This window comes from Mobula hypostoma, chromosome X2 (assembly GCF_963921235.1).
Source record: "Mobula hypostoma chromosome X2, sMobHyp1.1, whole genome shotgun sequence".
Lineage (NCBI taxonomy): Eukaryota > Metazoa > Chordata > Chondrichthyes > Myliobatiformes > Myliobatidae > Mobula > Mobula hypostoma.
Genome location: NC_086129.1, coordinates 34,044,962 through 34,057,753, shown reverse-complemented (window position 1 = coordinate 34,057,753; position 12,792 = coordinate 34,044,962). Strand labels below are relative to the sequence as shown.

The window sequence follows — 12,792 nt, the reverse complement described above, 5'->3', positions numbered from 1 at the left end:
TTGCAGGTAGGTTTGCTAGCATAGTTCGGGAGGGTTTAAACTAATTTGCAAGGGGGATGGGACCCAGAGCGATAGAGCAGTGAAAGAAGTGCATGGAGTAAAGCCAGATCTAACATATAGAGAGGCTTTGAGGAAAGAGAAGCAGAATAAACTGTGTAAAGACAGTAAGGTAGAAGGTAAAGTGTGTGTACCTCAATGCAAGAAGCATCAGGAACAAAGGTGATGAACTGAGAGCTTGGATACATACATGGAATTATGATGTAGTGGCCATTACAGAGACTTGGCTGGCACCAGGGCAGGAATGGACTCTCAATATTCCTGGATTTCAGTGCTTTAAAAGGGATAGAGAGGGCAGAAAAAGGGGAGGAGGGGTGGCATTACTGGTCAGGGATACTATTACAGCTACAGAAAGGGTGGGTAATGTAGCAGGATCCTCTTTTGAGTTAGCATGGGTGGAAGTCAGGAACAGGAAGGGAGCAGTTACTCTACTGGGGGTATTCTATAGGCCCCCTGGTAGCAGCAGAGATACAAAGGAGCAAATTGGGAGGCAGATTTTGGAAAGATGCAAAAATAATAGGGTTGTTGTCATGGGTGACCTTAACTTCCCTAATATTGATTGGCACCTGATTAGTTCCAAGGGTTTAGATGGGGCAGAGTTTGTTAAGTGTGGCCAGGACGGATTCCTGTCACAGTATGTGGATAGGCCGACTAGAGGGAATGCCATACTAGATCTAGTACTTGGTAATGAACTGGGTCAGGTCACAGATCTCTCAGTGGGTGAGCATCTGGGGGACAGTGACCACCGCTCCCTGGCCTTTAGCATTATCATGGAAAAGGATAGAATCAGAGAGGACAGGAAAATTTTTAATTGGGGAAGGGCAAGTTATGAGGCTATAAGGCTAGAACTTGCGGGTGTGAATTGGGTGATATTTTTGCAGGGAAATGTGCTATGGACACGTGGTCGATGTTTAGAGATCTCTTGCAGGATGTTAGGGATAAATTTGTCCCGGTGAGGAAGATAAAGAATGGTAGGGTGAAGGAACCATGGGTGACAAGTGAGGTGGAAAATCTATTCCTCAATAGACCCACTGAGGTGGAAGAAGGCAGCATACATGAGGTTTAGGAAGCAAGGATCAGATGGGTCTATTGAGGAATATAGGGAAGCAAGAAAGCTTAAAAAGGGGCTGAAAAGAGCAAGAAGGGGGCATGAGAAGGCCTTGGCAAGTAGGGTAAAGGAAAACCCCAAGGCATTCTTCAATTATGTGAAGAAAAAAAAGGATGACAGGAGTGAAGGTAGGACCGATTAGAGATAAAGGTGGGAAGATGTGCCTGGAGGCTGTGGAAGTGAGCAAGGTCCTCAATGAATACTTCTCTTCGGTATTCACCAATGAGAAGGAACTTGATGATGGTGAGGACAATATGAGTGAGGTTGATGTTCTGGAGCATGTTGATATTAAGGGAGAGGAGGTGTCGAAGTTGTAAAAATATATTAGGACGGATAAGTCCCCGGGGCCTGACGGAATATTCCCCAGGCTGCTCCACGAGGTGAGGGAAGAGATTGCTGAGCCTCTGGCTAGGATCTTTATGTCCTCGTTGTCCACAGGAATGGTACCGGAGGATTGGAGGGAGGCGAATTTTGTCCCCTTGTTCAAAAAAGGTAGTAGGGATAGTCCGGGTAATTATAGACCAGTGAGCCTTACGTCTGTGGTGGGAAAGCTGTTGGAAAAGATTCTTAGAGATAGGATCTCTGGGCATTTAGAGAATCATGGTCTGATCAGGGACAGTCAGCATGGCTTTGTGAATGGCAGATCGTGTCTAACAAACCTGATAGAGTTCTTTGAGGAGGTGACCAGGCATATAGATGAGGGTAGTGCAGTGGATGTGATCTATATGGATTTTAGTAAGGCATTTGACAAGGTTCCACACGGTAGGCTTATTCAGAAAGTCAGAAGGCATGGGATCCAGGGAAGTTTGGCCAGGTGGATTCAGAATTGGCTTGCCTGCAGAAGGCAGAGGGTCGTGGTGGAGGGAGTACATTCAGATTGGAGGATTGTGACGAGTGGTGTCCCACAAGGATCTGTTCTGGGACCTCTACTTTTCGTGATTTTTATTAACGACCTGGATGTGGGGGTAGAAGGGTGGGTTGGCAAGTTTGCAGACGACACAAAGGTTGGTGGTGTTGTAGATAGTGTAGAGGATTGTCAAAGATTGCAGAGAGACATTGATAGGATGCAGAAGTGGGCTGAGAAGTGGCAGATGGAGTTCAACCCAGAGAAGTGTGAGGTGGTACACCTTGAAAGGACAAACTCCAAGGCAGAGTACAAAGTAAATGGCGGAATACTTGGTAGTGTGGATGAGCAGAGGGATCTGGGGGTACATGTCCACAGATCCCTGAAAGTTGCCTCACAGGTGGATAGGGTAGTTAAGAAAGCTTATAGGGTGTTAGCTTTCATAAGACAAGGGATAGAGTTTAAGAGTCGCGATGTAATGATGCAGCTCTATAAAACTCTGGTTAGGCCACACTTGGAGTACTGTGTCCAGTTCTGGTCACCTCACTATAGGAAGGATGTGGAAGCATTGGAAAGGGTACAGAGGAGATTTACCAGAATGCTGCCTGGTTTAGAGTGTATGCATTATGATCAGAGATTAAGGGAGCTAGGGCTTTACTCTTTGGAGAGAAGGAGGATGAGAGGAGACATGATAGAGGTGTACAAGATAATAAGAGGAATAGATAGAATGGATAGCCAGCGCCTCTTCCCCAGGGCACCACTGCTCAATACAAGAGGACATGGCTTTAAGGTAAGGGGTGGGAAGTTCAAGGGGGATATTAGAGGAAGGTTTTTTACTCAGAGAGTGGTTGGTGCGTGGAATGCACTGCCTGAGTCAGTGGTGGAGGCAAATACACTAGTGAAGTTTAAGAGACTACTGGACAGGTATATGGAGGAATCTAAGGTGGGGGCTTATATGGGAGGCAGGGTTTGAGGGTCGGCACAACATTGTGGGCCAAAGGGCCTGTACTGTGCTGTACTATTCTATGTTCTATGTTCTAGTCCATGCCGAACGCTTACTCTCACCTAGTCCCACCGACCTGCACTCAGCCTCTACTCTCAAAACTCTCAAAGCAAAGGTTTGGCATGCTGGTCTTCAACAAGAAAATTTACAGATAAAATTCCTCAATGTTCGTAGTTTCAAATTCGAAAATCATTTTGATTCATTGTGCCTACAAAGTGTACATCCAACTCTGTGCAGAGTCAATGCAAACAGCCGACACATTCTGGGAAGTCACTGTTACAGTAACATAAAAATTAGGTAACAGTTCATTTTGCTTACACTTTCAGTCCAATTCTCTTTTGTACTTTTACCCTTTATGTGTGGTGTTCTCCATGAGTGGATAGAGCCGACTCTAGATAAAAGCAGTTTCCCATTGGTAATTTCTTTTATTTTCTGAATGGGAAACCAAAAAATAAAATACAGCTGTTGTTACAGCACTACAACAACTGGTGGAAGGAGACAAAGTACTGTAACCACATCAAAGGGTGCTGGATTTCCATTCTTGAACCCACTCCTGTATCCTTTTGGCCTTACAGAATATCAGGGAATGAAACAGGTCAGATTTCCAGCTTCAGTGCTACTAAAGATGGTGTCATGTATATAGTGCAAGAATAAAAGAAGAAAATTAAGCAGAAAATGCAGGCAAAGTAAGTTCACCCTACTTTTATACTGTTATGCTGTTGTGGCAAAGGCTTCCCATCATGTGGTTGCTGTTTCATGATACGTCATGGGAACAGATGTTCTCAGGGAAATGTATGGCAGAAATGTGGCAAATGTTCAGGGGATATTTGCGCGGCGTTCTGCATAGGTACGATCCAATGAGACAGGGAAAGGATAGTAGGGTATGGGAACCATGGTGCAAAAAGGCAGTTGAAAATCTAGTCAACGAGAAAAGAACAGCTTACGAAAGGTGCATAAAACTAGGTAATGATAGAGATCTAGAAGATTAAGGCTAGCAGGAAGGAGCTTAAGAATGAAATTAGGAGAGCCAGAAGGGGCCATGAGAAGGCCTTGGTGAGCAGGATTAAGGAAAACCCCAAGGCATTCTACAAGTATGTGAAGAGCGAGAGCATGAGATGTGAGAGAATAGGACCAATCCATTGTGACAGTAGAAAATTTTGTATGGAACTGGAGGAGATAGCAGAGGTACTTTATGAATACTTTGCTTCAGTATTCACTACGGAAAAGGACCTTGGCGATTGTAGGGATGACTTACAGCAGACTGAAAAGCTTGAGCATGTAGACATTAAGAAAGAAGATGTGCTGGAGCTTTTGGAAAGCATCAGTTGGATAAGTCACCGGGACCGGGCAAGACATACCCCAGGCTACTGTGGGAGGAGATTCCTGAGCCTCTGGCAATGATCTTTGCATCATCAATTGGGACGGGAGAGGTTTCGGAGGATTGGAGGGTTGCAGATGTTGTTTCCTTATTCAAGAAAGGGAGTAGAGATAGCCCAGGAAATTATAGACCAGTGAGTCTTACTTCAGTGGTTGGTAAGTTGATGGAGAGGTCCTGAGAGTAAGGAGGCATGGGATCCAAGGAGACATTGCTTTGTGGATCCAGAACTGGCTTACCCACAGAGGGCAAAGAGTGGTTGTAGACAGGTCATATTCTGCATGGAGGTTGGTGACCAGTGGTATGCCTCAGGGATCTGTTCTGGGACCCCTTCTCTTCGTGAGTTTTATACATGACCTGGATGAGAAAGTGGAGGGATGGGTTCGTAAATTTGCTGATGACACAAAGGTTGGGAGTGTTGTGGATAGTGTGGAGGGGTATCAGAGGTTACAGCGGGACATCAATAGGATGCAAAACTGGGCTGAGAAGTGGCAGATGGAGTTCATCCCAGATTAGTGTGAGGTGGTTCATTTTGGGAGGTCGAATATGATGGCAAAATATAGTTTTAAGACTCTTGGCAGTGTGGAGGATCAGAGGGATCTTGGGGTCCAAGTACATTGGGTACTCAAAGCTGCTGCAAAGGTTGACTCTGTGGTTAAGCAGGCATACAGTGTATTGGCCTTCATCAACTGTGGGATTGAGTTTAAGAGCCGAGAAGTAATGTTACAGCTATATATGATCCTGGTCAGACCCCACTTGGAGTACTGTGTTCAGTTCTGGTCACCTCACTACAGGAAGGATGTGGAAACTATAGAAAAGGTGCAGAGGAGATTTACAAGGATGTTGCCTGGATTGGGGAGCATACCTTGTGAGAATAGGTTGAGTGAACTCGGCCTTTTCTCCTTGGAGCAGGGGAGGATGACAGATGACCTGATAGAGGTGTATAAGATGATGACAGGCATTGACCATGTGGATAGTCAGAGGCTTTTTCCCAGGGCTGAAATGGCTAGCACGAGAGGGCACAGTTTTAAGGTGCTTGGAAGTAGGTACAGAGGAGATGTCAGGGGTAAGGTTTTTTTTTAAAAAACGCAGAGAGTGGTGCGTGCGTGGAATGGGCTGCCAGCGACTGTGGTGGAGGCCAATACAATAGGGTCTTTTAGAGACTCCTGGATAGGTACATGGAGCTTAAAAATAAAGGGCTATGGGTAACCCTAGGTAATTTCTAAAATAAGTACATGTCTGGCACAGCATTGTGAGCCGAAGGGCCTGTATTGTGCTGTAGGTTTTCTATGTTTCTACCATATTTAAGATTGTGCAGCCAACATAAGAACAATTAATTGGTAGATCCCATTTAAGTACACATTTCGGGCCTGTCTCTCGTGCAGGAATATCCCAGGCACTACACCTTCAACACTCTGCATTCCTCCTCTTATTTTGTACACTGCACTGCAATTCTCACCAACATCCACCAGGCTATCACATTAAGTTGAAGAACTGAAGACAGGAATTATTTCCTGGGAAATCAAGTGTCAGGAGAATTGCCTGCTGGGATCTTATTTGGGCTGGTTTATGTTTACATACAGACAGCAGTTCCATAAAGAACAATTAAGCTATCTTCTGCTTGCTCTTTACCTGGTCTCTGATTTCCATACTTACAGTACATGCTGAAACCTGGAAGGTGCATGTCAGTCCTGCTGACACACCGTTTTGCTGCTAGACTCTACAGGGTACTGACAGCACTTTGCATCTGGCACTCATCTTAGTGCCTAGGAGGCCTGGCATAAGAACCAAAATGTCTCTGCCTCAGAGAGGAAATGTATGTGCAGGTTAGTGGTTTATTTATCTTGCTTCATCTTAGTTAGTTCCTAATACTTCAAGGTGTCATTAGTTTTTAAAATTCTAAACATGTTTTAATTGTCTCTGACTATCAGAGATTTTAAAATAATTCAGAGGACTTTAACATAAGGGAGCAATACCAAAGCACTGTCTGTGGAGGCAAACTACATGCTATCAGAAAAGAGGGAATGGGAGCAAGACATGACAGCTGCCTCCCTCAATACCCGACCCACACCTCTATTGATTTGATGATGGCTTTAGGTACATTTCCTTGTGCACTTTTGCAGTAACTTGAGAGACAGCAGATAAAAATGGATGACAGTGGGGTGGAAAAAACAAGTGGTTGAAACCCACTTGCATCTCAGTTAAAACAACTGAATATACAACTATATGTTTGTCTAGATATAGGCTGAACTTCTAAACCAAGTAAGCAAGAGTAGTCCTGAGTTTACATAGCTTTGTTGAGGCTCTCTATGCACAAATCTACGCAGCTTTTGTCTTAATAACCAAGGAAAGTATGGTGGCTTGGACTCTGTGCAGTACGGATCTATAAGACTGATGTCTAGGATGACGTATACATTCTATAAAGAACAAATGGGCCTATACCCAAATATGTTTAGAAGTAGTATTGATGGGGTAATATGGCAAGACAGTTTCAACTGTCTAGAAGTTTAAAGTTAGGGGATATGGACTCAAATTAAGTTAACTCTCTAGATTTGGGTTTGATCATTTAGTGCAAAGAAATTCTTCATACAGAAGGTTATGACATCTGGAGTTCTCCATCTCAAGGAGCTATGGATACTCAGCTACTGAGGATATTAAAGGAAGAAATCAACAAATCTTTGGATAACTAGGAATTGTGGCAATTAGGCAGGAAATTGGATGAGAGCCAAGACCAGCCAAGATCTCATTGAATGAAGCAGGCCTGAAGTCTATTCCTGCAGCTATTTCTTCTTAGCAATTCTTGACCATCATAATCATTGTGCTCAGTTTCTATTGGCCTTTGGAACTATATTATAATTGCATATGAATATTAGTCAATGCATACTGTTAGAAGAGGCATACCTTTCATTTAGAATTTCCTCCATAAACTTGGTTTCAGGTGGTACTTTGATATGAATAAGGTCTTCAAAGATTGATTGAGTGGAAGGAACTAGTTTATTTTTTCCCCCATTTTTGGAGTCCTGTAAAGCAGAAACAGCACTGCAGTTCAAACCCAAATTTGATCTTTCTTGTTCTACTTGTTTCTTTGTTCTTGTAAAAATTGTGTATAATTTGAATTTAATTGTGAATGCTGCTTATATGTTATACGAGGGGTGATTGATAAGTTTGTGGCCTAAGGTAGAAAGAAATGAGTTATACAGCTCTCGTTACATGCATGTGCAGTTCAACTCTTCCAGTGATTATGCAGAAAGTTTGAGGTTAATAACTCATTCCCTTCTACCTTGGGCCACAAACTTATCAATCACCCCTGCTGTGGAACACTTTCTGGAGGTCCAAGATTAGCATTTTCCCCCAGGGTTTGTGCTTGTTGTGTCTGAATTATTCAAGATTGCATTTTTAGTGGCTTTCATCTTTTTTTTATTATTCTTAATAATTTTGAGGGTGTCTGTATGTCAGAAACATTTGGAAACATTGAAATAACATGACAGTTTTAACTGATGGCTTCATTTTGTACAGGGCTTGTTTTGATCTGTCCTCATGCACCAGCTCCTCAAGCTCACAGGATGTGTGTGCTCTGCTCCAGGATACTCAGGAGTTTTGATATTGGGTTTGCTGACAGCCAATTTCTAAACTCAAACAAAGACCTTAAACCCCATCGGATATAAATAACCATGAGTACTCTCACTAAAGGGAGATTATACTGTAACTATCTAATCTTCAAAGACTAGTTCACTTCCCCATTTTGTTCTTCACGGTAAGCTTAGTTGACAATACCCACTATTTGAGTGAGGGTCCTCTCTCCATACCAAGGAGAAGATACTTCCAGGTAACAAAGTAGCTTAAACACAGTTCATTTATTTTCAATGATACACATTTAAATCATTTTTAAAAACACATTTAAAACTCAGAGGATTTCTATCTGATAAAACATTCCCAAATTACAAAATATTTCTAAAATACGAAGGATTTCCAAAACACAGGTACAAATCCTATAAACTAAAAAGACATACCAACAATGTGCAGATGAACAAATCGTCTGTCACAAAAATTGAAGCCAGAGGAATAGCCCCTAATTCACCCATGTTTCTTTCATTTTTCTTGATATCACCTAGATAAGTGGTGTTCCAGCAATAACCTTGCAGTCAACATCAGTAAGACCAAAGAAATGATTGTGGACTTCAGAAAGGATAAGGCAAGGAAACACACACCAGTCCTCAGAGAGGGATCAGACATGGAAAAAGTGAGCAATTTCAAGTTCCTGGGTGTCAACATCTCTGAGAATCCAACCTGGGCCAAATATATCAATGCACTTACAAAGGCGGCATGACGGTGGCTATATTTCATTAAGAGTTTAAGGAGATTTGGTATGTCACCAAAGACACTCACAAGTTTCTACAAGTGTACCATGGAAAGCATTCTAACTGGCTGTATCACCGTCTGGTATGGTGGGGGGGGGGGGCGGGGAGAGGGGCGCTGCATAGGATTGAAATAAGCTGCAGAAAGTTGTAAACTCAGTCAGCTCCATCATGGGCACCAGCCTCCCCAGCATCCAGGACATCTTCAAGGACTGATGCCTCAAAAAGGCGACATTCATCATTAAGGACCCCCATCACCCAGGACATGCCCTCTTCTCATTGCTACCATCAGGAAGGAGGTACAGGAGCCTGAAGGCTCACACTCAACGATCCAGGAACAGCTTCTTCCTCTCTGCCATTAGATTTCTGAATGGATAGTGAACCCATGAACATTACCTCACTACTTTTTTGCATTACTTATTCAATTTTGTGTGTGTGTGTGTGTGTGTGTGTGTGTGTGTACGTACACAATTAGGAGTTTCATCAGATGTGAGCGGAATTACAGTTGCTTGTAACAGTTTAAGGATATTCTCCAAATTTTTTTAAGAGGGGGTGGGAGGGAGATTTTAATTATCGAATATTTAAATTATTAAGACTAGTGAGATGTATTTGATAAACACATCTTCATATTAATAAAACCATACCAAAGTTTTAATTCTTGAGTAAATAGGTGATTTTTTTTTAATGGAAGAGGACAAAGTAAACAATTATGCTGTGCAATTGTGCTGGCTCATGGGAGATTTTGCTTTTTTGAGATTATGCAAATAAGTTTGGTTGGAAAAGTGCACCGTGAATTTACTTCAGTAAAATAGTGTCATTTGTTCTGAAATGTGCTACGGTGGTACTATTATCTCTGAAATTTAAATATTGCATACCCTCAAAGCAACCACTAAAGCACTCTTTTGAAAAACTTGTTTTATATACATGTTTCATTAAATCATTTCTACCTCAGGTTAGATATTCAAATTACCAATATTTCAGCATCTTGATGCACCTCTGCCACGGAAGAAGTGGTGTCAAAGAACATTTGGAACAGGGTGGTGGCCAGAATGGCAACTGTATGATCAAATTCCTCAGTAAAGGTAGGGTGATCATCATTTATTTGGATTCCTGAAAAGAGTGGTAGAATGTAAGAAACGTAAATTACACAAGAAATGCAATTTCTGGTTTTAAACCAATGGAATGGTATTGCCTATTCTGTAATCTCCTAAATTGGAGCATGTAACATGCCAATTTGTCAGAATTGCTAACTTCTTTTATAAGGAATGAGCAAAGCATGAAAGTTGGGTAAAATGGCATGTTTTAATTTGCCAAAGAGTAAATATGTTGAATACTTGAGTAACAAACAAAATGAAGACTTCAGATTTCTCCATCCACTAAGCCCTTTGTCTTCATTTCTGTTTTACTTAAATCTGAACCCTCTTTGCTAATATCTGAGCCTGCTGGCCTAATTCAGGATCCTTCAGAGAAACCCACTCCATAATCTCAACGCTTGCTGTCCTCACAACGCAATGGACAAATATCTACATCTTGACCCCAGCTCATCCAACAAAAAATGATCAAATCTACATTCTCCTTTGATCCTGGGTCAGTTTTAGGATTTAATCTGAAGTGGAACTCTCACAGTTTTTCAACAATGAAAGCATTGCTGAAATTTTATCTTAGAAAAGATTACTATGCTATTTTGGATCATCTGATTTGGCTGATTCAAATCATATTAGGGTACTTATTAATACACTGGAGATTCTGCAGATGCTAGAAATCCAAAGCAATTCTCACTAAATGCTGGAGGAACTCAGGATTTTTTGATGCTATTAATACACTAATTGGGGTACATATTAGCTATCATCCCAAAAACATTCTTCCTGATAAAGATTCATGTGTCTGCCATACTCACTGATTTTTAGCATTATTTTTCTTAAGAATTGATGTATTAATTATCTGACTGCTTCATAGCCAACATATTAAGGTTTGAAATAATATTCTCATAAATTTGAGCTCCATTGAACAGACATGACAACTAGCAGTTCAAACCAACAGTTTATCCATTGATATATATATATAAAAAAACAGTTCTACGTAATAATGCTACACTTAAGAAATATTGATGCCTAAAAGGGTGTTATTAATGAATCTGTCCCAAAATTAAATGCAAGTAGTCATTACTGTGAGAATTTGTTGGGTGCATAATTTTGTTTCGTTGGAGAAATTTATAATGGTTAATTTTTTTGCGAACCCTATGTAGAGACATATATAGCAGCTGAACATGTAGTAGTCTGATACTAGAGTGTAGATCTTTAACAATCAGTTAGAGAACTCTCTAAAGTTCTTCAGATCTTCCTATTTGCAACAATTATACGCAAAACAAAACAAAGATCTGACAAGCACACCAGTTAGTTAACTTACCAGCTTTAACATGTGCCATTACATGCAGAATGAGAACGATAAACTGTCCTACATTGTTGAGCCAGGCTGATCTGATGTACAGTATCCGGTTATTAGCATCATAGTAAAAGCCATTGGTGTATGACCTATTTTTGCAGTGGATGTCTTGTTCATTGGGAACGTCATCAGCCATGAGAAGAGTTAATGGAGTGTAGTCACAACTACTGTAGAGTAAGTGGGTGATAGAACATCCAAATCTGTAGATCACAAAATGGTGTGGACTCAGGTTGCCTAAATCAGCTGGAATGAGACTGTGGTCACTCAGTGGAGTGAGATCTGGTAGATTATTACTGCTTTCTATAAAGAGAAACATATTAATGATCTAAGTTAAGAAATTTGTAATGTCATAGGTACGGCATGGAAACTGGACCTGCAGCCTAACAAGTTTGCAATGACCATCAACCATTCATTTATACTAATCCTATGTCAATCCCATTTTATTCACCCCACGTTCTCATCAATGCTACCCCCAATGCTATCAATCACATGCACACTGAGGCCTATTTACTGTGGCCAATTAACAGACCACACCCACATCTGGAAGAAACCCACAGTCACAGGGAGAACATGTAAACTCCACACAGACAGCACCCAGGATCAGGTCTCTAGCATTGTGAAGCAGCTGCTCCACTGGCTTTGTCACTGTGCTGCCTGTGTCTTCCATGTGGAAAATGGATAAACATAGTCAAAATAAAATGAAGCAATACACTCCATTTTCTTACTCGATGCTCCTACTTTCCCTGAACATTGACAATTAATGTAAATAAATATTTTATTTTGGAGAGGCATTGTTGTTGTCTGTATTCTCTGCCAAATATCCCTTCTCCCACCCTGACCTCATTCCCTGGAACACTATTTATAATCAATTTACCCACGCCGTTCCCTCTGAAAAGGGCAATGACTTTCCCTCTCTAATTCCGGCATTCTCACATGGTGGTCAGATGTTAACAATCTTTTGAGTAGGACACCTGTAGGGAGCTGGCAAGGTCCTGTTTAAGTTGGAAGACCAAGAATAATAATTATTTTGCATCAATTATGCTCAGTTTACACCCAGTAAATTGGATTGTAAATTGTTTTGGCAATAAGCCCCAAGACATTAAGAACACCTAGGCCCTTGTGTACCCCAACTCCTAGGGATTCACTATCCCTGGAGTACTGTGTGCAGTTTTGGTCTCCAAATTTGAGGAAGGACATTCTTGCTATTGAGGGAGTGCAGCGTAGGTTCACTGGGTTAATTCCTGGGATGGCGGGACTGTGATATGTCGAAAGATTGGAGCGACTGGGCTTGTATACTCTGGAATTTAGAAGGCTGAGAGGGGATCTTATTGAAACATATAAGATTATTAACGGATTGAACACGCTGGAGGCAGGAAGCATGTTCCCGCTGATGGGTGAGTCTAGACCCAGAGTCCACAGTTTAAGAATAAGGGGTAGGCCATTTAGAATGGAGTTGAGGAAAATCTTTTTCACCCAGAGAGTTGTGGATATATGGAATGCTCTGCCCCAGAAGGCAGTGGAGGCCAAGTCTCTGGATATTTTCAAGAAAGAGATGGATAGAGCTCTTAAAGATAGCGGAATCAAAGGTTATGGGGATAAGGCAGGAAC

The 12,792-nt window shown here is 41.6% G+C and overlaps 1 protein-coding gene across 1 annotated transcript in view; it reads right to left on the bottom strand.

The window, feature by feature from the left end:
- si:ch211-286b4.4 (uncharacterized) overlaps positions 1–12,792 on the bottom strand; it is an 84,490-nt gene that overhangs the window by 13,862 nt on the left and 57,836 nt on the right. Inside the window, exons 27-29 of the mRNA XM_063038454.1 lie at positions 11,149–11,484; positions 9,713–9,852; positions 7,289–7,407 (exon numbers count right to left, since the gene is read on the bottom strand). Of these exons, the coding sequence (XP_062894524.1) occupies positions 7,289–7,407; positions 9,713–9,852; positions 11,149–11,484 (595 nt within the window). The remainder of the gene's footprint in view (positions 1–7,288; positions 7,408–9,712; positions 9,853–11,148; positions 11,485–12,792) is intronic.